The sequence below is a fragment of the Capra hircus genome, chromosome 19 (assembly GCF_001704415.2).
Source record: "Capra hircus breed San Clemente chromosome 19, ASM170441v1, whole genome shotgun sequence".
Classification (NCBI taxonomy): Eukaryota; Metazoa; Chordata; class Mammalia; order Artiodactyla; family Bovidae; genus Capra; species Capra hircus.
The window spans coordinates 51,049,500-51,076,312 of NC_030826.1; the positions used below are offsets into that span (position 1 = coordinate 51,049,500).

At 56.0% G+C, this 26,813-nt stretch overlaps 1 protein-coding gene across 2 annotated transcripts in view; it reads right to left on the reverse strand.

Moving 5' to 3' along the window:
* RPTOR (regulatory associated protein of MTOR complex 1) overlaps positions 817–26,813 on the reverse strand; it is a 322,789-nt gene continuing 296,792 nt past the window's right edge. The window contains exons 25-35 of one of the 2 annotated variants that reach the window (XM_018063632.1): positions 22,827–22,932; positions 19,547–19,661; positions 18,224–18,348; positions 17,011–17,115; positions 13,438–13,485; positions 6,984–7,090; positions 6,155–6,282; positions 4,427–4,513; positions 3,438–3,554; positions 3,042–3,171; positions 817–2,377 (exon numbers count right to left, since the gene is read on the reverse strand). In XM_018063632.1, the coding sequence (XP_017919121.1) occupies positions 2,309–2,377; positions 3,042–3,171; positions 3,438–3,554; positions 4,427–4,513; positions 6,155–6,282; positions 6,984–7,090; positions 13,438–13,485; positions 17,011–17,115; positions 18,224–18,348; positions 19,547–19,661; positions 22,827–22,932 (1,137 nt within the window). In that variant the 3' untranslated portion in view covers positions 817–2,308. The remainder of the gene's footprint in view (positions 2,378–3,041; positions 3,172–3,437; positions 3,555–4,426; positions 4,514–6,154; positions 6,283–6,983; positions 7,091–13,437; positions 13,486–17,010; positions 17,116–18,223; positions 18,349–19,546; positions 19,662–22,826; positions 22,933–26,813) is intronic. The other variant, XM_018063633.1, reaches the window with a different exon arrangement.

Genomic DNA, 26,813 nt, shown 5'->3' on the forward strand with positions numbered 1-26,813 from the left:
TCAGGGGCTGGCTTCTCGTCCTCACCCGGGTCAGCCCCATCCAGTCTAGTGACCAGGTTCAAGTCCTGTCGCTCCTTCGGCGCCAGTGTGCATGGCTGGCTCCTAGTACCACCCACCTCCCCACTCACCACACCCTGTCTGCCAAGTGAGGTTCCATCTTGAGGCCTCGAGGTCAGGATGCCGGGTGGGACCCTGGTTCCTGCTACCACCAGCCCAGTGGGTGTGGCTCTGGGTGAGTTACTTCACGCCTGGGGCTCCATTTCCTGTCACTAGGGTGACAAGAGCTGGGACCCAAGCTGCCTCTAGGGAGTGGGACCCCTAAGGCGTGAGGTGCATTTAAGGTGCCGGGACCCCTCAGGCCTGTTGGTGTGTCGTGGGAACATGGGCTCCAGCCCCCACAGGGGAGCCAACCCTGGACCACTAGGTGGGCCTGAGGACTCACAGGCTGACAGTGGAGGACCCTTCAGGCTGGGATCAGAGGGGATGCTGGCTGAGGAAGGAGTTGGGGTCCCCAAGCTACAAGGTAAGTGTGGGAAGATGGATCCCCAGGACAGAACCCAGATGCAGCCTTCTGGCTTCTAACTGTGGGTGGTAAGTGAAAAAGACAGGAAGTGGCAAAGGGATTCCCTCTGGGAGCCTGGGCTCACAGGCAGAGTGGGCTGACCCCAAATCTAGGGCCTTCTCTTGGGCCAGCTGTCCAAGCCACAGGGCTGGGGCTGTGCCCAAGGGGGCCAAGGGCCAGGAACCACCACCTTGTGCCTGGAGCCCCGAGGGCACGGAGGACTTGCCTTAAAGGACAGCGCCTCCAGCCAGCCCTCTGCGTATTTATCTTTTATTAACAGTTTATCCTCTTGCTTTTTGTGTTACAATTCCATGTTTCATCAAAGTCTTTCAGTTCTCATTTTGATAAAATAAATAGAGATAAATGAACCCTTAGGTCACACTCTCTCGAGCCTCTGTAACTTCATGATTGAATTTTCGCATCAGACCTGTGAAGACAGCCCCACCGGGGCCCCCGCGCTTGTCCTGGAGATAGTTTTGTCTCAAAACAAACAGAACCACACGTGAGCTCAAAATGTGGAGTGGAACTGCTCTGTGAAATCGGCTGTGGGCAGTCAGCTCAGCATCTGTGGGTGGAGCTCAGCTTCTGGAAGGTTCCCAAGTCGCCCTGTCTGGAGCACTGGGTGAGCTGAGCTTTCTGTGGCCTTCCCTACCTGCACGCCGCTCACTCACCCAGCACACGATGGACACCGTCCTGGAACCTTCTCAGGGGAGCAGTCACGGCCAGCCCCCGGCCCAGCCCCGTGCCCTGTCCAGCCCCCCCAGGTCCACAGCACGGCTCTTCCTCACATTCCCACTATTATTGGCCTCTTACCGGCAGAGTTAACTAAGCCAGCTCACTCCTCTATCTTTGAATAATCCTGATTCCCAAGGAAAATGGAAAAAATGATTTTCAAAATATCATCATCGTGGTTGTGTCTTGCATTCCAGGCGTGGCTGCTTAGGGCCCCGTCACAGATGCGTGCGTGCAACGGACACGTGTGAAGCTGCCGCCTACCTGGGAGCCCTCCTGTGTCCCTTGCAGGTGTGAGCTGCCCCCACGTGTGTGGGGACAGAGGGTTGGGGCAGGCCCTCTACATGTGCTCATGTGATGCGTGTGGGGCACGGGTGGGGAAGCCACGGTTCCCTGTACCGGCCGGGGAAGAGCAGCACTTGAGAGAAACAAGCCCCGTGGCCCAAGGGACCTGCCTCTCCTTCCAAACCAGAGGCCCTCCTGCCGACACTCAGATGGGAGGCCTGCCTGTGGGGAGGGGTGCGCTCGGGCTCTGGGGACTGGCCAGACGGCCTGGGGTGACGACCAGCGGGTGGCAGGCCACCTCCATCTGTCCTTCGCTCAGTCTCAAGCCTCCACCTCAGCCAGTGGCCTTGGACCACCCCAGGAGCCCACGCCGGCAGGGACGCAGCCCCAGGAGCTGGCTTCCGTCTGGTCTGGGGACTAATGCTCGCATCACTTGGGAAATAAAACAAGTGTGTTATCCCCTTAAGAACCTCAGACGACAACAGGACGGGCGGGGACTGGAACGTACAGTGACCGTGTCCTCGGTCCGGGAGCCGTGTCTCAGCAGAGCAGCGACCGTCACACCAAGGACTCCAGCAGAGCCCCCTTCTCTGGGCTCCTGGGCATGACAGCGAAGACAGACAGACAGACAGTGCGGGCCCTCTCGAGCCCTCAGCAGCCAGTTTGGGCCAGTGTTCAGGGCAGCGTGGTGGGTCCCCTATGTACACGGCGGCCTGCGGGGAGGGGCCGCTATCTGACACGCTTCTCCACCGAGTACACGGAGATGTAGTAGTCGTTGCTGCCCACGGCCAGGTGTGGCTGCGGGAGGGAGGAGAGAGCAGGGGGTGAGCAGCTGGGGGCGGTGGAGGCCAGGCCTGGTCACCCCAACTCCGCCCGCAAGGCCAGCGTGGAAATGACGGGCTCCTGGGCCACACAGCTCGTGCAGATTTCTCACCTCCGCCCTGTCACAGGGAACCCGCCCACTCCGCACACCGCCCACGTTTTTCTTTTCAGCATGGCTCCCCAGGGACAGCTCTGGAAACCTCATGCCATGCGTTTTGGCAGAAAGCCACAAGCCAGGCTCCTGGGGAGCCTCGCGCCGCACACAGGCAGGTGGGGAGAATCCTAATTTAAAACACAGCAGCCCCCAGCCACATGGCTGACTGTAATTTAGGATGGCGCCGTCACCCAGGTCATGGGGGCTGGGCTGCTGCTACCCCAGTGGACTTTTCAAGGGGAGCTTTCTCTGGGGCTGGGGTCTATGCAGGGGCCAGTGGGGTCGCGAAGAGCGGGGCTACTTCATGTCTGCCCTGAGTGACAGGGAATTTGACGCTGCTTCCAGAGGGAGTGGTCTCGGGGCTATGGCCCCTGGAGATCCTGGGGTGGCCGACTGTGGTGAGGGGCGGGGGCCTCTGCTTGCCGCTGCTAGCACCTCCCCATGCCTCCCGAAACCCCAGCCCTTGACGGGGGCAGAGACACAGACCCAGTGTGGGTGGAAGGCCAGGCAGCTGATGGCGCCGACCCGCTGGCCCATGAAGCCGTCGTAGTACTTGATATGGTTGATCAGCTCTCCACTGCCGTTGTAGATGGCGGTGAACTGGTTCATGGAGCCGCTGCAAAGGAGAAGGCCTGGCGGTCAGTGCGGGGAGGTGGGCGTGTCCATGGGGAGAGGGGGCTCCTCTCTGGTCACCCCCACGAGGGGGCTTGAGCCTCAAGGGCTGTGAGGCCAGGCAGCTGAGGAGCAGCAAAAGGGCCCCAAACTCAGTCCCTCCACCCAGCTCTCCTCCACAGGTGTGGGGGTGGGTTGTGGTGCCTGCTGTAACACAGGGCCCGGGAGCTGGCTGGGCAGGGCGGGGGGCAGAGAAGAGGCAGCACCTACCACGCAATCAGGTTTGCCTGGGGGTGGATGTCGAGCGCCGTCAGCCCCTTCACAATCTGCAGGACGTTCACAGACTCCGGCAGCCGAGGGTCAAAGAAGCGCACGTCCCCGTTGACGCTGCGGGAGGGGGTCGTGGTGATGCTGGGTGGGCATACCGGGGCCCCAGGATGCACCACGTGCAGTCAGGGGCCGTCCACACATGCTATTCAAGGCCACGGTCCCCTGGACCCTCAGAGTGTCCAGGGAGGCCCCTGGATGGCACATGGGCCCACCCTACTGACTCTGGCACCAGGCCTGCTGCTGAGCCCTGGGGACCCCTCCCTACAGTCAGAAAGGGCCTAGCTGCTGAGGCACACAGCAGGGTGAGCAAAGACCTGGGGGAGGCTGTGAGTTATTTGTTCATTTCCGGCCAGATATTAGATTTTGCATAGCGGGGATGTGGTGATGGGTGGGAGGGGAAGATGGGAGGTCACCTCTTCTTGCCCTGGGCCAGGCAGACAGCGTTTTGAAAGCTGTGTTCTGTTTGCACATTACAAATGAGGGAAGAGCATCTCTTTGGAGAAATGGTGGCTTTGTAACAGTAAATTACATTTGCTGTCCCTTTAACGGGCAAATAAATATCCGCTGCTCTCAGCACAGGATTTACCGGGCAGCAGGAATGGATTTATGGGCAGACGATGGGTCTGCATGGTGATCCTGGCACACGCCCGCCAGATGCTGCTGTCGCGGGGAGGCTGTGCCCCGGTTGCCTCATTCACCCCCTCTCCTACCACCCACAGGACGCCTGCAGGCTAGGCTCTCCAGCGGAGGACCTGCTGTCCCTGCCCTGGTGCTGGCCTTGACCTTTCTGGCCATTCCCAGAGCAGAAGTTAATTACTACCCTGAAATGCCATATTTCCCAGCTGTTTAAATACCAAGGACATATTTTAGATGGAGGGAAAATAATGTTTTTACAGCAAAATGTCTCATGAATATTCCACACTCATTACCTGACGCTCATGATGTGGCCCTCGGGGTGCTTCTGGAGGTAGGCCTTCACCACCCAGGCCGTGTGCTCCCGGTAGGTCATGACGCGGCTGGAGGGGAGGAAGGAGGGGTCAGGGCCTGGGCTGTGGGCCTCCCTGACACTCTGAGGCATCAGGACGGGAGGCAGAGTGGACTTTGTTTTGAGCAGAGGGAACTGGGCGTTTATGTAAAGTGTCCGCGGTCTGCCCATGCGCTGAGGTCAGCCCTCACTGTCTCATGTTCACCGTGAATGACTGAGGGACCCCGCCCCACTGGCATGCCCCTCCCTGGTCACCTCAGGCCATGCTGGGGCCTCTGGAGGCAGGGTGGCTGTCATGCCCTCTTGGGGCCCCAGGCACTGCCAGCCCCCCTACCAGGACTTCACACTGCGTCTCCCTGTAGGCTTGAGGGCTGGGACCGAGAACCCCAGACTGTAAAGCTGTTGGAACAGAGGGACACGGGCTTTCCTGGAAGCCTGATGCGGTCCATGACTGGCGGCGGGATTGGGATGCACGTGACAGGGAGGTGGGGTCACAGTGCGACCCCCAGGAAGGGTCCAGGACACAGTTACACCCAGCACACATAGGTCTCTGCCTGGGGATGCCCGGGAGCCCCTGTGTCTCTGTCCTCAGATCTCAGGCCGAAGAGGAGGTCTGGGGACCCCAGCCCCTCCCTCACAGGCGCTCTGTGACCCTCAGCTCCTGTCGATTTGCCTGCCCAGGGAGGCTTCTTACAATAAGTCTGATTGACATCTGATTCACATACAGGAAGAGTCTCCCGTAAGCATGTATTCACTGATTTGACATGTTCTTACAGCTGTGCAACCATCACACAATTTTAGAATATTTTCATCACCCCAGAAGGGAAACTTGCTCCCCCACTTCCACGATGGCTGCTTCTGGTGGGCAGTGTAGGTTTTTGGTGGGGACCCTCCTGCAGAGACCTGCAGGGACCATGCGAACCAGGGGCTGCCTGGGGCCCACTCATCATCCAAGCCTCAGGCCCAAGCTCCTGCCAGACTGGCTGGCGGCCCTGCTGGCTGCCTGGGTCCGTACCGGTCCTCCCGGCTGCCCCCCCAGCCCTGCACTCTCTTCCTGCTGGTGTCACCGATGGGGTTCACCTGTGCTCAGGCCCAGCTCGGCCCCGTCCCGTCCTGTCTCCTCTCATTCCCCTCCCCCGAGGACCCCGTTAGCTCCTGTGGCTGTACACGGGCCCACCTGCTGCTCCCCATTCCCTGGGACAAAGTGGGTGTTCAGTAAACATCACCTGGGAGCCCGGGCCCGCCTTCCCGTGGGGCTCTGTCATTTACCAGCTGTGTGTGACAAGCATCTGGACCTCCATGCTCACCGGCCCACACGGGGCACAGTGCAGGGCCCCTGGGGGCCTCAGCCCAGGGCAGAGTGGCGGTGCCCAGAGCAGCCACGGTGTGTGGCCCAGAGCTGTCCCTAACGCCATCTCCTCGGCTGTCCATGAGTTTGACCTGGGAGGCAGTAGCCTTCTCTGTGTTCAGGGGGTAATGGAGGCCGGGAAGGCAGCGCCTCGCTGGGATGTCCCCCCTCAGCCTGTGTTCAGAACAGCCCGTCCACAGCTGGCGGGAAGCTGTGCTCCTCCACGCACCGGGGGGGTGCGGCTCTGGGGGGAGTGGCCTTCTGACCCTGGGGGCTCGCTCCCCCTGAGTCCAGGAGATGGAGGGGTAGGCGAGGCCCAGTTACCATTCGCTGAGTGCCATCCTCCTGTCATAGACGCGGATGGAGCCGTCGCCGAGCCCGGCCACAATGAGGGAGCGATGGGAGTCGCAGGAGAGGCTCGTCACGCAGCTGTCGGCGCCCGTGGGGATGTCCTAGGGCCGACACAGACCCGTCAAGCACCCTGGGGTCAGGGCCCCACCCTCGCCAGCTGCCCAAGGAGCTGGGCTCAGAGGCAGGCAGGCTCCATCTGCCCTAGTTACAGCCCGGGCCCGAGGCCCGCAGCCCAGAGGACACAGCCGCAAACACCTCCGTGACCATTAAACTTTCCAACGTCTCCCTCTCTCCTAAGCAGGATGAAGCACATTTCGGCAGGAGGAATCCTTGTCAGCTCCCTCTTAAACATCCTAATTAGTTCAGGGAAGGGTCCAGGAGGAATCCTGCCGCCTATAAACCATCCCCTCACCTCTCCTCCTGGCAGCTGTAAAAGCTGGAGAAGGGCAGGAGGTGTGATGAACGCTCAGCAGGAAAGAGCAGGAGACAAAAAAATGGGGCCCAAGAGGGGAAAGTGCTTTTCCAATCAGAAGAAGTTTGCAGCTGAGGCGCACACAAGGAAGAGATCCAACAGGGAAGGAAACCGAATCGTTGTATCCGTTTAAAAGGTGGGAGGCAGCCTGACTTGGCCTACTTTCCTCTGTCCCCCACCTCTGGGGACACCGCCTGCTCAGAGCACTTCCACAGACCCTCATTCTTGGCCCTTGACCTTGAGGGTGAGTGGAGCTGGGGAGGATGGCAGGGTCTGGGCACACTGCCTGCTGCACCCCCAGGGAAGCCCCGCAAGGGATGGTGTGCTCACCTGCACCTTCATCTCGCGGTCTGTGTCCCAGATCCGGATGATGCGCACGTCTCCCGAGCTCATGAGGAGGCCGGTCTGCTGCTCCCAGTCCACCACCATCCCAGCTCCTGGAGAGACATAGATGCGCACCAGTGTCACCGGGGGAGCCTGGTCTGGGCAGTTGCTCAAGACCCACAGGGTGGGTCTCCAACCCCACACAAGCTTGAGGTTGGGGTGACAATTCAGAGCCTTCTCCGTATCTCTGCTGTCTTCAGGCATCTGCCAGAAGGAGAGCAGGATCTCAGGGCCGTTTGTCCAAGATGCCCACCTTCCAGGACACTTGGGCATGACTGGCAGGTCTGGAGACTTGAGAAAGGGTGTCAGAGGCACACAGGTTTGAGTCCTCTGGGTCCTGCAGTCCCCTGGGGATGAAGAGCTTTGTGGCTGCCCCTCATGGAGGCAGGGGGCTGACCACAGATGACCAGTGGTGAATGAATCAAGGGGTAGGTAGCCCTTTCCTCAGACTGGGCGGGGTGGGGGTTGGGGCGGGGTGTGGTGAGAACCTTCAACCTCCCTAAGGGCAGCACTGACCTCACAGGAGGGACTCTAAAATAAGATTTTAATTTAAAAATTTAATTGTATTTCAAACATACAGAAAAAACACAACAGAAATCCCTGAACACACCACTCAGATCTAAGAGTTTCTAGGATCTTGTCATTTTTTTTTTCTTGAAAAGAAATGAAATTTAAGACAATGAAAGCCTCACGTGCCTGCCCTTTCCCCAGATGAACTGCCCCCAGGCTGCAGGCATCCTCCCAGGCCTGCCTCTGTGCATTCCAATGCAGGGCCATGCGTCCAAAACCACGAAATGCATCTCTTACGTCTCAGAAGTTGCCAATTTCAATTGGGAGTATATTTTCTGGCAACTTGTGTTTTTTCTGTAAGGTTATAGGGTGAGGTTTCACCCAAATCTATGAATGCAGATCTGGCTAATTCGTATTAATTTGTGGGTAACACGCTCTTGGAGAACAAGCCCTTCACGTCCGTGATCCCGAGTTTGTAAGCCACGCCACCCTGACGACGTTTCCATGCTCCCTGTGCGTAAGGAGGTGGTGGCAGCTCCAGGAAGGGGACATGTCCATCTGTGCTTCGTACCTCCCCAGGAATGGCCATCCACTCCCAGAGCGGATGCTGGCCTGCAGTCTCAGCAGAAATGGACACAAGGTGTGGTTTCCCTAAATCCTGGTCAGCATTGGTGTGTGAAGCCTGCATACCTTTAAATAATTTAAAAAAAATATTTTTATTTATATATTTGGCTGTGCTGGGTCTTTGGTGCGGTGCAGGCTTTTCTCTAGGAGCGGAGAGCGGGGGCTACTCTCTAATTGCAGCCTGTGGGTTTCTCACCGCGGGAGCTTCCCTCATTGTGGAGCACAGGCTCTAGGCCATGTGGGCTTCAGTAGTTGCACCAAGCAGGCTCTGTAGTTGCAGTTCTGGGCTCGAGAGACAGGCTCAACAGTTGTGGTGAATGGCCTTCGTTGCTCCAAAGCATGTGGGATCTTCCCGGATCAGCTATCGAACCTGTGTCTCTTGCATTGGCAGGTGGTTTCTTTACCACTGAGTCACCAGGGAAGGCCCCTGCATGTTTCAATATCTATCCTGACACTGATGGCCTAACTCATAGGGTGCAAATATCCTTTCCTGTTCTGTCACTGACATGACTTTATCTATGTTTTCTTTGGTCACACCCAAGTCTAAACTGAAGTCTCCGTGCTTTTCATACATCTGTCTCTGCTTTTCGTGGCAGCAGCGCCTGTGTTTGGCTCTGTGGTTTTCCCTTCTCTCTCTGTGGGTGCCCACTCTTCTTCCAAATTCCTGAGCTGGAGGGCGTGACTCATTTGTTCTTTTCTGATATGTTCCCTTCAGGCTACAGAGTTCCATCCAAGTGCCTGCTCTCTCTCTTGAACCCCAGACTCATTTGTACACATCACTTCAGGTTCCTGCTCAGATCTGAGTCCCTTGACCCTTGCTCCAGAGACTCCCAGTGGCCTCCCAACTGGACTCCCATTCTGCCCAAAAGGGACCAGCTTGGTCCTCTTAACTGGACCCTGTGCCTGGAACGCCCCTCTCCTGACATCCACATAGCCCCTCCATATTATGCTCAGTCACCTTCTCAACCACGCGAGGCTATGATGTCTCCCTGTTCCAGAGGCATCACCTCCCACATCCCCTGCTCCGTACTTCCTGTTTTGCCGGCGGCTGTCATGTCTACTCTGCAGAAATGTCAGCTCCACACAACAAATGGACCAGCCTTTGCTTCACCTTTTAGAATGCAGTCTCTCCACTGCAACACCCCTGACCCCAGGCAGGAGGAAACACCCCAAAGTACCATAAAGGTTTCTGCAGGTGACAAGGCTGCAGGCATGGCAGATGAAATGGTATGACAAGTGAGTCCCACTTCTGTCCAGGAAAGCCCAGGTCACACTGCGACCAGTCAGCCCACAAGCAGAGCCTGAAACCAGGCCACTGCTTCCCCTCATGATGTGCCTGGTGGGCATTATGTGAATGAATCACAGAGGATGCACCCACCCAGGACCGGACTTTGGGCACCAGGTCACTGCAGAGGCTTACAGACTCCTAAATCCATGGACCACTGCTGGGGTGGCCTGTGTTCTCAGGCATGCTTAACAGTCTGCTGGGAGCTCCGTGTTGGCCCTGAGGAGTTTTCAGGAGAAGTGTAATTAAGGAGTGGTCCTCCACTGAGAGCATGGGGCCAGGTGACATCTGGGATGCTCTGGGATCATGGGAACAAGTTGTGGAGAATCTGGGGGGACCACACAAGGACTGGAAGGGGTCTCAGCCCCAAGCCTATGCAGGAAGCAGAGGGGAGGCTGTGGCCACTCCCAATGGAGCGAGAAGGCCCACCTGGCCTTCAGATGAAGCAGTGGCAACTTCCTTCTCGCTGTATCTCCTTCATGGTGGATTCAGAGCTGGTAGGAGCCTGCCCTGTGTTAGGGCCCAGCCCAGTTACTTCATTTCCACTGAATCCTTCTCTCAAATACAGTTGCCCTCTGAGTGCTGGGGGTGAGGACTCCAACACATGAATTCGGGGAGATAGAGCCCCTATTTCAGGCCCCGTGTCTCCATCTGCATGCAGACACGGGAAGGTGTGTCCGTGCAGCCGTCAGAGGATCTGGGGGCATAGGTTACATGAGCTCTGAGTCCTGTTTCAAATCTGGACTCTGATGTGGACCATTGAGCTTCAGATTCTGGTTTAAACTAGTTCTAAAGCACGGAAGCCAGCAGAGATAAGAAACGGGTTTCCTAGGGTTTTCCCGAGTCCTGTGCACGTTGGGGAGGCAGGTGCCCCGCATGTGCAGACAATTCTGGGCAAGGCTGCTTTCTGAGCTGGGCCTGTTTGTAGAAGTTGTGTCCCCTAAGACAGTGAGCTCCTATCTGTGGAAGAGTCTCAGACCAATGTAAAAACTGTTGGGATAAAAACAACAGTCTGCTCACATCCTGACCCACCTCCAGGAAGAGTCCTTCCTGCACCTGCTGGCCCCCACTCATTCTCCTGCAGGTCTGGGGCCCTGGCCGGTCCTCCGACCCAGATCCGAATGTAATCACTGGCTTTCCTCCTTGAGACCTTTCCCAGCCAAGCCTGTGTCTCGACCTCTAGACACAGCAGAGGAGAAATGATCTGACTCATCATGAGTTGGGAAAAGATGATGAAAAAGGTGACACTCTTCTTGACGTGTTGAATACAAGGAACAAAACTGATGGCTGTGATTTAAGTAAAACTCATAAGACATGAACATCATGATCTTGAACTAGAGTGCAGATTCCAATCACTTTGTTCCTGGGGAGCATGGCCTCAGCAGTGTTCCCCTCCTTCCCCATGCCCAGAGAAGTGACCGTGGTGGGGAGAGCCCCAGCCCCCTGGTCCCCTGGCCCTTTCCTGTTTTTCAGGAGCAGGCAGGCTGCTCTGGGCTTCCCTCCGGACGGTCCCTCCTCCTGGTCCATGCCGCTACGTTGAGGACACCGAGGGTGGTTAATGAATGGAGGCTGTGTGTGTGCTGCAGCCTCTTCCCTGCTGGGCGGGCACCGAGTGCCCAAGAGCACAGTCCATCTAGTGTGACGTCGCTCTCACTGCCCGGGAGCCACGGGTGGGGTGGCCTTCGCCAGGAGGCAGAGATTCTCAGCTGACTTTATTCTGGATACGAGCCCTGCTCACATGTTCTTCTCCAAAAGCTGGCCAAAGAGGGGATTTCTTCATTACAATATAGGCATACTGTGCAGGGAGGGCTGGGGAATAGCAAGCTTGAATGTGTAAGTCAGGGGCCAGGAAGAACCCAGGCGCAGCAGACAGAAGAAACGTGTTGTTTCAGAGGCTTAGGTCTCTGCGATGTCCATGATCGGCCCTCCAGGCTCAGCGGCCAGTCCAGACTGACCTTTAAGGACCCCCCCGCCGTCTGGAATATGCCTCTGAGAACCAACACAGGGATCTCACCTCTGAGGACCCATTATGTGGACCTATGACTAAGGACCCATCACCCCCAACCTGAAATGCCCTTGGGAGTGATGGATCTAGAACTCCAAGGAGGAGGGGCAGGTCCCCACTCCACCAGCACATGTGAAAACCTCAGACCTGAGGGATGGCGACCCCCACTGCCTCCCCGGGGATGCAGACACAGCACCTTCCCATGAGGTAAGGCCTCTCTCAGGGCCTGTGAACACTTCTAGACACCTGGCAGGTTCAGAGGCTCAGGACTGGGCTGGCAACAGAAACCGGGCTCTTCAGGGGCAAATGATTTCACCTAAACCTCTGTTTCTCACTTAGGGAGATGGCCTAGGACACTTGACAGCTGCGAAGGTGTTCCCTGTCAGTGGGGCTGGGCACATGTGTCCTGGGTGAGGAGGGAACTGTCATTCCCTGTGGCCCGTGTGCCTGCCCTGCGGGCCCACGGGAGCCACCACCCGGCCTGGCGTCCTGGCTCCAGCACTGAGAGGGCCTCCCCTAAGATTTGATTCCAGATGCCTGTGACACCAGAGGAGGTGTGCAGGTGGGAGAGAAGGGTGGCTGTGGCCCTCCTAGCCCCACCAGCCACCCCAGCACTCTGTGGCTGGCGCCCTGCTCGCTGCCCAGCTGCTCTAGGCGACGAGGCCCACGGTTTACGTCCAGTTCACACGCGGGTGCTGGATGATCTGTTCCCTGCACTCCGGGGTCACTGCTGCCCTCCACACATGTGACAACCAGGGGTCAGGGCCGCTCTCCCCCAGGTGCCCCAGAGAAAGGCTGTGAAAGGCGTTCCCTGGTTTCTCTTCAGGATTTCGGGGCCAGTGACCCTGTCGTTCCTCTGAGGCCCTTTCTGAGAGAACCCCTTCTGGTTATCGCCACTACTGTCGCTGGTGGCGGAAAGTGGAGGAGTGAAGATGGAGTCAGTCCTGGGTTTTCTCTATTTTTCCTTCATTTTGAACTTTTTACTAGAAGAGTCCTTTGTAAAATATCAAACTGAGTTTGCACGTTTGTAAGGACATCTTGTTCTTAGCCTCCTGGGACCCTTCTCCATCCCTCCAGTTCTGGTGGCATGAGGGACCCTGTCAGACCCGTGGCCACCACTGCCTTCCTGCAAGGAACTCTTGTCGAGAGAGCAACTAAAGACAGGCCCAGGATGGAGAGTTCACCACAGGGCTGGTCACTCTCTAAACTCAGATGCTGCAAGTTAAAGGTCAAGAATTCTATCTGCTGCCAGGATTCATAAGGCTCCATCTCTTTACAATTTACCCCACTAGTGAAATCAGGAGAGAAAAGGACTCATTTTGAGCATGCGTATTTTAAGTTTGCCAACCCAGTGTATGCACAGGCAACTGCAGATGGGCGTTTTGGTAACTATCAAACCTATATATGGATTTTCAGATGGAAACAGATGCTTCAAGAAACTCTGCATTCAATTCTAGGAAATAGTCTCTTTGAAAAAATTTGGTGGGAACACAAATCTCACTTTGGAATGACACCTATCTCTGTCCTAATGGAATCGTGAGACGTCTCCCTGGGAGCCTGAGAGCTGCGCCATCCGCACTGCCGCAGATGTAGACTGGGATGATCCCTGTTCCAAGGCTGCTGCGAAGGTGGCGTGGAGCACGGAGCTGAACCGTCCTCAAGCCAGGCCAGAGTGAGGCCACTAAGGAGGCTGGGAGGCGCGACGAGGCCTTGGCTCTCAGGGACAGTCCTGTCTACGGCTCTCACTGAGGTCTCTTTCCAGAGCTGCATGCAGCCACCTCACTCATCCTATGAGATCTGAGTGCTCAACAAGTGTGGTCTTTTGTATCAGAGGAGAGTATGCGGATGAGGGAATAAGAAAAACCACAGCCCTGACCCTCTGCCACCTGAGAGCACGGTGGGCAAGCGAATGTTGTCTTGCAGAGCAGAGGAGCCGGCTCCCGCCCAGCCCTCACAGATAAGGGGAAGGCACTCACCTCCCTGCTTACTGTGGTCAAGAAAGATCGAGACCTTTCGGGCCAGACCTGTGAGGAAACAGGGATTATGGGCTTGATGCAAGGGGAAGCTGGCCAGCCAGAGCCAAATCAGCCAGAATTAAACACACCACAGAGTCAGGAAGCACGGTGAAGGAAACAGGGGAGGGGGCAGACAGTGGCTCGGGCCACGGCTACAGTCGGAAGACAAGGGCCAAAGTACCTACGAACTTGAAAACTCAACGACTGTAGGTTTTGGCTAAAAAAAGACTCAAGATGGGAAATCAGAAGGTGCTGAGACTCAAGGGAAACATGGCCTGACATGCGTGGTGCTTCCAGCGAGGCAGTTAGTGGCCGGTCCCCCACACGGTTAGTGCGGCCCGACTGGCAGGAGCTGACCCACTGGCCACGGCCGGAGGAGCGGAGGCAACCCTCTGTCTAGGTCCTGAGTGAGGACGGTTCTTCGTTCACGAGGCCTCGGGTCGGTGAGGAGGCCTCCGGGGAATGGTGCTTGTGCCCAGGTGACTGTGGGCACCTTGGCCTTACGATGGGTGGTACCACCACCGGTTCTATTTCAGAACATGGCTCACTCAGCTCCAGGGGTTGGCCAGGAACCCAGACTGACTTCAGTTCTCCTGACCACGGGGGAGCCCCATGAGGGGGCTGTCCCCAGGTTAACTGCACAAGCATGCAGAGGAGTGTACGTGTTCACATGTGCACATGCACGCATGCGTGTCCGTGCCTGGGTACACATGTACACACATGAGCCAGGGGCATGCTAAGATGAGGCGGAGACCCTGCACATTTCACACAGCTTCCAAAAGGCAGGGGTAGGGCTCCTTCCAAAAACAGTCTCTTTAGTCCCAAACCACCGGTTCAGATCTTTGCAAACAGGCTGCCACGACAGCGACCCGGTGAGTGAATTCTGAGCTGGAGAGCACACAGGAGAACCTCACAGGCAGAGTTTCCCCACTGCTCAGGGGGCGCCAAGTCCTCCCTCCCACGTGCCTTACATGCCAGTGTTCACAGATGAGACCCCCATGATCTCTGGAGCTGAAGGACAAGGTGGGCTGGGCCTTGCCGGGTGCAGAGCTGTGTAGGATCCCCTGTCACAGGTGCGTGGAGGAGCTGACGATGGCAGCCCCTCCCCTCAGGGTGCCTCGTCCCCCCTACACAGCTCGAGGGTGCCTGGGACCTGAGACCAGGCGGAGCACCTCCCTGTGCAGCACAGTGAGTTTCACATGCCCGGGAGGTAATCTGGAGCAGGGAGTGGGGGCTGTTGCTTCTGCCTGACAAGGTCCCGGGGGACCACAGCCAGGACTCTGAAGGGCCTCACGCTGCAGGGGGCCCCCCAGACGCTGACAAGCAATGGCCTTAGAAGCTGCTAGTTCTCCCCTCAGAATCACGGCCAACAGCTCTGTGACTCTCAAGTCAGAGGCCAAGATGAGTGAAGAGAAAGACAGCAGGTACTGATGGGCAGAAGGCACCCAGAAGTTGGCAGAGGGGCCAGAAATTCACCAGCCTCGCCCCTTGGTTACTGAGCTTGAGCTCCTGAAATGGAAATTATAATTGGGGTCTCTCTGGCCCTGCTGGGGTTGCAGTCCCTGTGCTGCAGAGGGAAGCTGTGGAGGCTGGAGCGTGCGGGGGTCCCTGGTTCTCGGGGCACCCCTCCCAGGCCCTGCAACACACAAGCTCTTCCTGTCCTGAACTTTTAAAGCAGCTGGCCTCCCAGGTGCCCTGCCCCTTCTACCTTCCACTCCTCCAGAAAGAGCGAGGAAGTAACATCTTCCTTTTCGCTAAGTCCACTGCTGCCCGGTCAGACGAACTCTGGCTTAGCCACCGAGGAGTGCCTGCCCAAAGACCCCCTCACCCCACCTGCTGACAAAGACTTGGAGGTAAGATCCTCACCAGCCCTCACCAACGACGCCTGTCCTGGGAGATTTCTGAGACCTAGGAAAGGGGGCGGGTCCAGTAGGAAGGAGTCTGTGGGAAACACACGTTTGTCTACACCAGTGGAACCCACTTGCAAGGAAGGGCTGTAGTACACACCTGGGCCAGGAGCGGCCCCCACACACAGGTGGCATCTGGGGGCAACAGTGCAGGGGTGCCCCAGGGCTGAGCTGCTGCCAGCTCAGCTAGGCCCTGTCACCCCACCTGCATGCTGACTCCTGGGCAGGCAGCTCCTCTCACCTTCACTGGAGCAAAGGCAAGCGACGCTGTGGGCAAATACACCACACATACATCATTTGGGGGTGGCAGGTATTTGGGGGCTACAGGTAGGTGGACCGTTGCAAAAGGAGAAGGCTAGACAACAGTGTATTCACTGGGCCACAAGTGGGCTCCCCACCTTCCCATCCTCTGGCGCACCTGGAAGCCTGGTCTCCACCAGCTCCTGCCTTCCCCACACAGGGGTCTGTGAATGGCTGGAGCCTGGGACAGGCTGCCTGCTGGGATGGCAGCAGGAAGCTAAGGACTGAAGACCGTGACTCATCTTGCCCAGCATATCCTGCAATGTGAGGGTGAGCACCTAAGGACCACGGGGAGGCCGTCAGCCACCTGCTCTCCTGGAGCCTCAGCACAGGCCTGGGGTGGGGCCGGCGGCTGAGCGGGTGGAAGGTGGGGGCGCTGCAGGGCAGAGAACAGGAAGAAGCAAGAGAGAGATGGAGGGACCCTGTGACGGCAGCTGCCATCCAGGGGAGCACAGGACCCGGGCTCACAGGGGCCCAGGCAACCAAAAAACGGCTGTGCTGGGGCTTGTGGGGTTCGATACACAACTACTTTGTCCCTGAAGAAAATGTAAAAACACTTAAAATATTAACATATAAGGAAGTGTCTGCTGTGGAAGTGTCTGCTGTGGAGCTGTCCGTGCCCCTGAGGGCGCTTAGACGGAGGAGAGAGAAGCAGCCACGCAAGCACCTGATCGCCTCTCAAGGCCACGGAGAGACCCCAGGTGGGCAGAGGCGGGTGGGGCAATGAACAGCAAGCTGCTCTTGCCTCCATCTGGCAGGGCTTTACGATCACACTGGAGGGTGGCTCTGGAAATCCAGACTGATGGCCACATAAATGCTGGGTGCACAGTGAGCGCCAGGCTGAGGGGTGCAGACCTCCCGATAATGGGCCTGGACCCAGAGACTGGCAGGTGGTGCCAGTGTCTCTCACCCTGGCCTTGGGGTGGCCGTGCCCACCAACAGGCAGCACACAGAGTGGTGTCTGGCGGACACTGCGGCCATACCTCCTTCAGCCCAGAGCAGGCAGACAGTGCACTGGCCTCTCCCGAGGACCAGACACTACCAGGGTGCCCGCTGTGTGCTTCTCACCAAGAGGGGATTACTCTAGGTATGAGGGGCACAGGATGCAGCCCCAGGCCCCGCCGTGCCCGTGCTCTCACAAGCAACACACGCTTCAAGCCAAGGACAGAGGCTGCAGGCTGCTCAGAATTCGGCAAGACACACACACACACACACCCGTTCCCCTTCACCTCGCTGCAAGCAGAGCCTCCCAAGAGGGAAGCTGGCTGGGTCGGGACTCAGGGGCTCCGAGTGGACCGACTTCCTGTAGGACCCCAGGAGCACCCACCTCGGGTGGTAGGCAGCATGTCCGAGAGTCCCTGCCAGGCCGTCACCATTTCCGGGTTCTTATCCAAATCAGCAAAGTTCTTCCAGACCCTGATGGCACCGTCATCTTGGGGAGAGGAGAAAGGAGATTAAAACGCAGGCCTGGCTGGTCTGGGAAGGGGAGGAGGCCCCTTTCCTGGGGGTGCTGGAGGACACAGGCTGCTTAGGCCCACAGCAGGCAGCCTGTGGGGCAGACAGTTCTCTCATCTGGGGAGGAGCCGCACACAGGCAGTGTGAGACCCCTTCCGGCCTGCCTTGGGGCTTCAGGGTGAAGCCCCCACCTCGGCATTCCTGATTTCCCCTACCTTCGTGGGCATCATCTGCCAAGAAGAGCTGGTCTCTCACAGGGGCAGGGCCTCTCTCTCCACCCCGTCACACGACTCAGGAGACCGGTGGGATGCCCCTCCCCGCCTCTCCAGCCCCAGGACGGGGCAGAGGTCTGTGTTCTCCAGCAGATGGGAAGCCAGGTGGGCCTGAGTGTGGGGCCACCACCTGTCTGTTCGTCTGTCTGTCCTTCCTTCCTTCCTCCTGGTGTTGCTGTTCCCAGGGCCCTGTTCTCCAGCCTCATTAGCCCCTCATGGAGAACCTGGCCTTGAGCTGCAGAGGGAGTTCAAGGTCACCTGGGGACACACTGGGGAACTCGCGTCGAGCAGAGTCCCTGGCTCTGCCATCTGCTGATTCGGCCCGATCTCTGCTGAGACGTGACGCCTCCCTGCTCTAGAACTTAGGCCTCATGCTGCTTCTCCACTGGGACCTGACTCCCAAAGGGCCCTTGGTCCCTCTGCCATGTCTGCTGTTTCCAAGGAATCACCTCTCTGCATCCTCTTTGAAGCTCAGGTAGGCTCATTGTGACCCGTTGTCAAATGCCCCACAGACCCTACTGGCTCCCGCACCACTGTGGGGGTTGGTCTTCCCCTCCCTGCCTGAGGCCTGCCGGGGGGCCGTCTTGGGGCTGGGGCTGGACTATTTTCCTGGGGAGGGCTGCCAGCAGAACCTCTGCCCCTAGGTATACCTTTCATGATGGTGGTCTCCACTTGGGATTGGTCAGTCCCCTTTATCAAAAGAAACAACTGCGGTCACAGGAACCTTGCTGCCAATTCGTGCTGGGGTCCTGCACCTGTCCCCTGCCATCTCTGCATCAGGGTTTAGGTCCCCACCATGGGAGCCCTACTCACCTGTGGCTGTGAGCAGGAGGGAGCAATCCTGGCCATTCAGATACTCCATGGCCGTGACCCTTGTGTACCGAGGGTTTCCGTTGTGGAAATAATCCAGCTTCTCCCCTTTCTCCCAGTCCCAAAAGCTTCAAGCAATAAGAGAGAAATACAGTGAGTGATCAGGGAGGAACAAATGAAAGCCACAAGGAAATACCACCTGATACCCAGCAGGTCAGCCACCAGCAAACACACAGAGAAGGACAAGTGTCGTCAGAATGTGGAGAAACTGGAACCCTGTGCCCTACTAGTAGGAATGCAAGATGGTGCAGCCGCCACGCAGAACAAGAGCGGTTCCTCAAGATAACTAAACACTGAAGTACCACGTGTCCAGGATCCCATCTCTGTGTACATATCCAAGAGATGTGCACCCAGGTCACAGCAGTGTCACTCACAACAGCCAAAGGATGGAAGCAACCCAAGTGCTCATTGATGGATGAAGGAGGAAACAAAACGTGATCCATACACTTGGACCACTATTCCACCTTAAAAGGGAAGGAAGTCCTGACACCTGCTACAACACGGATGGACCTTGAGGACGGTATGTCAAGTGCAATAAGCCAATCACAAAAGGGCAAATACTAGATGATTCCACTCATTTGAGGTTCCCAGAACAGACCAGTTCCTAGAGACAGAAAGTTGGTGGATGCTGGGCCTGGGGGTTGGGGAGGGAAAGTCAGTGTTTAATGGGACACAGTTTCAGTTTGGGGTGATGAAAAAGTCCTGGAGGTGGACGGTGGTGACGGCTGCACCACAAAGTGAAAGCACTTAATGCCACTAAACTGCAAGCTTAAAAACGGAGGAGACAGTAAATTTTATGTTATGTATGAAAAAGGAGAAGAAGAAGAAATAGGCAAGAATTCTGTCCATTTTATCAGCTATAAAAATAATCGTCCCCATGGTTCTCTCCCATCAAGTGTGCACTTTCTCAGGGACATAAGGGCAACAGTCGCTATGAGTTAAAGTGGTGTCTTGTTACTGACGCTCCCCCTTTGCACGCTTGCTGCCCTTGCACCTGAGTGGGTCCCTCACATGCCCTGTCACTGGGGGGTCCTAATGAGCCCCTGTGCTCTGCTCTCTGTTCATTGCACAGAACTGGAGCGCTCGCGGTAACGTGGCCAAGTGCAGCCCTGGGAGGGTGTGGGCAGCACCAGGAGGAGAGACATCTGCTGCCAAGTTCTCTAGCCCCCAACCCCGAAGCAGCCCAAAGGCTCGGGGTGTCCCGCCCACAACCCCTGGGGCTACCTGTTCTCCAGCTGAAAGGCCAGCCCCATAAGCGCCCCCTACCAGATGCTGTCTTTGTCAGCGACGGCCACACATGGTGTAAAGGGGTGAAACTTGACCACGGAGGGGACGCCAGGGTTCCTGTTCAGAAATATCTGGTCGTCCAGCCTTGTGATACCTGCCGAGGGAAATACATGGCGATGGGCCTCAATTTGCAGTAAACGTCACTGCCGTGTTTTGCCAAGGCTGACGCTAGCCCCTCGTACAAGGGGGTTGGGAGGGGCCCAGAGGGAAGCAGGAGGCAGAGTTTGGGCGGGCTCCTGAGGGCGGGGCCTCTGCACAGACAGGCTGGCATGGCTCACACTCATGACAGCCCATTGGCAATATTTGGAGCAGTGCACACGGGTGAAGGGTTTCTGAAAAGAATGTCACAGACTTTGGAATAAAGTTCAGTAAGGCGGCGATTCGTAACTCAGACCTAAGGCTAAAGCTTGGGTTCAGCCATTACTGTCTGTAACCCAGCCAAAGTCCTGTGTGGAGGCAGGGGCCTCCAGTCTGGAAAGGCGGGAACCTTGAAATGACGGAAAGACAGCTGATCAAGAGTCACACAGGGGATGTAAATGGGGATCTGCTCCCCAGGCCCCAACACAGGTACCTGGGAAAAACTGCTATGGCCCTGAGGAGCTCTAGAAGAGCAACGAAAAGAGGATACCAGTGTGGGGAACATCAGATGGGTTCACACACGTATCTGCAGAAGGATGCAGGCTCATACAAAGGAGCCAGGCCCTTGTACCTGCCCCTCATGGAGGGCAAGAAGCCCCTATAACACTCAGCCCCGGGGTCACCCCCTCCTTGGCTGCTGGAAGCTGGTCTCGGGTGACACAGAGGAGAGCGACTGTGGTGCTCATGCTTCGTGAACCTGGCACCTGCTGGGTGAGCTGCTGTCACCCACGATTTCAGTCTTTTTCGCCTCCCTTTGCTGAAACAGCTAACACTGAAAACCACTCAATCATCAGGATGGGGTTAAACTAACAGGCAAACAGGCCTGGGAGGGTTTAACTATTGCCCAGAGGTGCCCTTCCCCTCAGCCATGGGTTCCCCAGGGAGGGGGTGTAATTTGACCCAGGAAAGATGAGGGGATACCCAGGTCCTGAGTCAGTGCAGGCATTCTGCACTCATGCACAGATCTGGGCACGATGGTGAGGTTGCAGCGTCATGGGCGCTGGCTGGAGGGGTCACAGATAGGGGAGGCGGCATTAACTTTCCCAGCTCATCTCCTGGGGCCTCGGGGACTCGTCTGATGACTTTGCTGGGCCTGTAGGCGATATTCCACGATTCACATCCTTCCCAGCACACGGCTGGCCTCAGATGAAACCGCCGTTTCACAGAGTCCAGGCTCTGAGCGCTACAGGCAGTGGAGGAGCCTGTGCCCTGGCTAGTGGCCCTGCCCTCTCTACCCATGTCTGCCAGCAGTGAGGCTCTTGCCTGCAAGCTCACTTGCCAAGGTCTCCAGCAGCTCAGCAGTTCCTTTCGGTGTGGGTCAGACAAGCAGATCTTTTTCCCACAAAGACTGGAAAAGAGAACCCCTGACCCTAATTTACAAAGATGATTTTTTTCTTTTCTGTCTGCAAAACCTGGTTGGTTCTCAAATGACCGGCTCTAATTTCACTCCCTGTGTAATGCTGACCGAAGCAACACCAGCCCAGAGTGTGGCCTTTACTGCCTTCAGATGTTCGCTGTAGACTGGCTCCCAGGCCGCCTGTGGGTACAGGGAAACCAATGCGTCCTGCTGTCCCCTTCGGTAGGCCTGGGGTTCTAAAGAACCATGGACTGCCAAGAAAATAGGTCCTTGACACCATAATTCAAAGAGCTCCTATCAAGCTGGGCGGCTCAAGCTCTCCTGGAAAAATTGGCAGACTTTGAATTCTACATCCCTGGGGGCTCTACATCTAGAATGCGCCTTCACAGAGGGGAGTTACAAACAACCAAGATTGGTTTTAGCAGAAGTGACCCCGCATTAATGGAATGTGACCTGAGCATCTCAACGAGAGCACCGTGAATGCACTTGAAGTGCTTCTGAAACGGCATTGCTTCTGGAAATGCTCAGGGGGCACCAGGCCTGGGCAGGTGGGCCAGGGATGAGATCCCGACTCCAGGCTGCCTGCAGGTAGGGATGGGCTCATGGGTCCTCAGCCGCAACTTTAAAAAGTAACCCATAATACGAAAAACTTCTCTGGTGGTCCAATGGCTAAGACTCCATGCTCCCAATGCGGGGGGCCCAGGTTCGATCCCTGTTCAGGGAACTAGATCCCACATACTGCATGCCATAACTAAAAAGATCCTGCTTGCTGCAAGTAAAACCTGGCACAGCCAAATAAATAAATAAATTTTAAAAAAATTAAAAAAAAAGTAACCCTTAATAATCAAGGGAATTTGACACTATAGGGAGAGAAGGTCATGAAAATAATTCCACAAAAGCGTGAGGAGTCTGTGTATCTACTCTGTGCAGTACCCAGGGAGCATCGTCCACTGCCCAAAGCTGGCCCAGCAACGAGGGCTCAGGCAGAGCTAGAAGACTAGCCCACCCACCGCTGCGGGACTGAGTTGGCTCCCGGGCCCTGAGGGCTGTACTGCTGGGAAAGAGGGAGGAGAAGGCGGGGGAGCTGCCCAGTGCTTTGGCCCTCTCCTAACCACAGGGTGGAGCCCCTTAGCTGCCCCCTCCCACTTGGCCTCAGTGCCTGAGGGTAGGGGGCTGATGCAGCTGACATAAGGGGGACCCATGACCCAGCAGCTCTCCCTTTGGCAGCCCACGTCCCCAGACTGGTGGGGTGGGGTGGGGCTGGAAGGTATGCAAAGTGGGCAGTTAGGGCACCTGTTGGCAAATTTAGTAAAAGGTTTGGTCAAAATGTGACTGATATACAGGCTTGGGGTAACAGGGAGCAATTATCTGGGGGCCATGTGGGGTCCAGGCAAATACAACCAGGGCCTGATGTTTGTCTTCTTTCCCCATGGTGGGACACAGGCCACCCTGCTGTGGACCCCAGGGCCTGCAGAGGGCTTGCTCCCTTCTCTCTGCAAATGACAAAAGGCAGAAGTCATGACTGTCCCAGAGGCCGCCAGCCAGACAAGAGCTTCCTTGGACGATGATCCCAGAGAGCCTCCTTGTCTCCCTGGGGACAAAGGCACAGAGTTCCCAGGGACAAGGCCTTCCCGCAGGTGAGTGGTGCCCCACAGTGGCACCTCTTCCTCCCTGGAGCATCTCCGCCAGCCTCATTCCTTGCCTGCACCAGGGCAAGTGGGGGCCGGCTCACTGCCCATGGTGGCCCCTGAGGACACCCCTTACCCTTCTGGATGAGCTGCTGTGCCTGCTTCCGGACACGGGTGTTCCGCAGAAACCGCCACTCCCGCTCCTTGCGGATCTGACTCTCCAGGTCATGCTCTTCCGGAATCTCCAGCAAAAAAAACAAAAACAAAAAACACAACACAATTATTTCCAAATGAGAGGGTTCCCCCTCTGCAGGTGCAGAAGAAACCTGGTTCTCTGGTCGGTCCAGTGCCCAACAGCAGTCAGAGCAGACCCTTACAGTTAGAGGGTGATCACCAAGCTCCCAAACCTGCTTCCCTCCCTGTGCTGGGGGCATTGCCCCTTGCTGACAGCTGGGTGTGGAGGTTCTGGGACCCGGGATCGGGGGGAGGGCTGGCTGGCTTGGGGACGTGGAGCAGAGACTTAGCAAGCCCCTGCCTCCAAGAGCCCAACCATAGAGGCCAGAAGCTGTCACACTCTGACATGGCAGCGAGGGGGCCGCTTTCAAAGCAGACAGAATTCGAGGGGGAGGTACAGGGATAAGGGCCAGGTGTTTCCTGCAGGAGGGAACATAAAGGGCTCTGCTGTGCTGGACACTAGATTGACTCCTTTGTACCCTTAAATGCAAAATCAGAAAAAGATGTGGTGTGCTCAGAGAGGTTTGCTTTTATTCTGATGCCAAAGGGAAATGAAGCCTCTGGTTAGAAGATGAGCGCGCTCATGAGAAGTGACAGAGGGCAGCAGGCACGGAAGTGCTGCCCCTGGGGCCGGAGAGGCAGCCTGGGCCTGGGGGTGGGGCCTTCTCACCCAGGGTGGGCAGGAGCCGCTGCCCGCCAGGATCCACCGAACACAGCAAAGGGGCAGGTGAGTGGTGCCCCACGGTGGCATCAGACTCCATGTGGGTGGACAGTGAGGAAGGAGCTTCGAACCTATGCCTGGGAACTTCTGCCCTCCTTCATCAGCTTCTGCATATGAAGTATGTGGAAGCTGGAACAGTCCCCTTTCCTGGATAAGGGCCCTTCTTGCTTCATGGCCGGTGTGCATGCTTACGGGCCACGTCTAGGAGAGGGCCACACTTAGCAAACAGTAAGTTAGGATTTAAATTTACTATATGCAGAACATAATCACTTGTGTAAAAACGATGTATCTCCTTCGTCATACAGTCAACTTGCCTAACGCCTGCTTGAGAACTCAGACCCGTAAAGTTCTCAAATATATAAGGAATCAAATAAATTAGGAAAAACCCTACTTCCTCTTGGCTGAGAGCTAACCTGCCTCGTACTCAGCCAGGTAACACTGCATAGGCAGAGGGAGCCCATATTCAATGTTTTGAAAGCCGTCTTCTCTGCTGGAGAAAGCATCAGGATGGAGAGCGGTGAACGTGGGCAGGTGCGCCTGCCTGTGTGCAAGCATAGCTGAGCAGACGGGAAGCAGTTTAGGTCACAATTTAGGCAGTTATTACACGAAATGGCCACAGAGCACTTCTGTGTCTTCTCAAATGCTCCGTGTTATCTCCGATCACAAACAAACAACCCGAAACCTCATCTCATCCCTGTGCACAGACCAGAGGGGTCTGTGTTCCAGGATTTCACTGCTACAATCCTGTCTTTTTTCTCTTAAAAATCACAAACCCACAGCCAGCAAAACAGCAAAGATATCCTGACACGGAGACAACAGAAGAAAAGTCACCTAGAGCCTCCAGAGCAGTTAGTGTTGTAGACATAACCCCACGAAGGCACTTGGGATAGATGGTGGGTTTTTACCAGTTGGTTTTGTTTCATAACAATCCAGAGAGTATTGGAAAAGAAATTACAGATAACCAATAACATAGAGTGATAAAAAGAAAACCTCCAGATGAAAAGACAGAATCAGAATGAAGCTCTGGCTTCTGCAGGTTTAGAGGAAGGGTCTGGAAGCAGGGAGGGAGTGGGACAGACAGAAAGGAAGTTCTCCATGTGGTGAGGGCAGACAGGAGGAAGGAAGGGGGCAGGAGGCAGCTGTGTGTGGGAGTGTGGCCGCATGCGCCCTGGGGCTTCAGAGAGACTGACCTCCACTGCACAGCCGGACATCACTGCCCTGGGCTGAGTCCTAAGCAGCAGAGCGCGGAGCTCTGGGGAGTGGCCCCGCTGAGCTCAGAGAAGGACTCGCAGCATTGAACTGAACTGAACTGCAGCCCAGGAACCAGTGCACATACCGTCCTGGGGACAATCACCACGAAGCACTAGGACAAGCGGGGGCGGGCAGCAGAGGGACAGTGTGGGAGGTGTGGGTGGAGAGAGACGAGGAGAGGGGGAGAGAGCAGAGGCTGTGAGAAGCAGCAGGCATCAGCCGGCCAGGAAGGACGAGGATGGATGGAGGGACCAGACTGTTTCCTGCTCAGCCCTTCTTAATTATCTGCTCAGTTGCCCTGCCCCTCCCCTTCCCACGTGGCTCTGCAGGTTGAATAGAAGCTTCCGAGTAAACAGAAGCCCAGACCTAGACCGTGCTGAGCTTTCCTCCCGGCAGAGCTGGAGGGACGTGGGTGAGGCTAATAGTGTTACATGATTAGGATCATGACACGCTGAGGATTCCTAACACCTGGCTTTTCCTCAGACAGAAACCAATTATGATGCTGAAACCTCCTGAGGCCTCCCGTGGAGCCAACAGCTGAAGGCTGGTGATGGCATCCCCCTTGTTCCTCACCTGTCACTGGGGCAGCCTGGGCTGGGAACAACGGAAGACCAGAAGGTCTCAGAAGCCTGATGGCAGGCCTTGCCGGGTGAGCAGGTCCTTATACCATGAATTTGTGAAACACAGGGCACACCCTCAATGCCTCTGAATTTAAAGGGGTTCAAGTGCATGGGATAAAATCCACAACAGGCACGTGGCTATCAGGACTGAAGCTTGACCTCTGGAAGGCTCGTGAGGTCATGGAAGTCCCCACCAGAAACAAAGCGAGTTCTGTGGTGGGACAGAGACCTTGTTTAACAACAAACCACCCTCCCCAAACAATGACGGAGTCAGCAGTACCAGGAGACACTGGTCTCCTCTGGGTATGACGTCTAAGGAGTTACAAAGCTAAAGGCCACTGACTGCTAAGGAAGAAGCTCTGAAGGGCAGATCAGAATTCACTGTAGGTTCTGATACCTAAATACAGGCCTTTTTATCATGTGACCACACCCCACAAAGCATCAGGGTGACTGAGATGCAATTCACATGCAGTAAATCTCACCCTTTGGGGCCCAGTTCTGAGTTCTGACAGGCCCCACAGTCACGTAACCACGCACAATGGACATGTAGAATAGTTCCTTCACCCCAAACTGCTAGATGCCCTCTGGAGTCTGGCCCTCCCCCCAGTCCAAGTCCAGCTAAAACCTCTGTTTTCCATCGCTGTAGCTTTGTTTTGCCTTTTCCAGATGCTGTATAAATGAACTGTACAGTTTAAGTCTGGCTTCTTTCACTGAGCATAATGCAGCTGAAATTCATCCATAGTGTGAATGTTTCAGTTGATTTAGAAAACATTTGGTGAATTAGTATTTCATCATATGAAATATTCTGGCAGTTCATTCACCTGGTGAAGGATATCTGGGTTGTTCTCAGTTCCTGGTGATTATGAATAAAGCCACTGTAAATATTCGAGTCCAGGCTTTTGAATGAACAGAAGTTTTCATTTCTCCTGGGTGAATATCTAGGAGTAGGATTGCTGGGCTCTATGGTAAGTATGTCTTTAATTTATGAGAAAGGGCCAAATGTTTCCAAAGTGCCTGCAATACTCTGCCTTTGCACCAGCAAAGTATGAAAGTTTCAGCTGCTCTGCATCCTTTGCCAGTACTTGGTATTGATAGATTTGAAAATTTTAGCCCTTCTAACAGATGTGCAGTATCTATTTCATTGTGGTAACTCGACTTCCCTTGTGAATAACTGCTGTGACGCTACACATCTTTTCTCAAGCTTATTTGCTGCTTGGGTACTTTTTATGGTAAAGTGTCTGCAGATCTTTAGCCCATTGTTTTTAATGGGGCCACTTGTTTCTTTATTATGGAATTT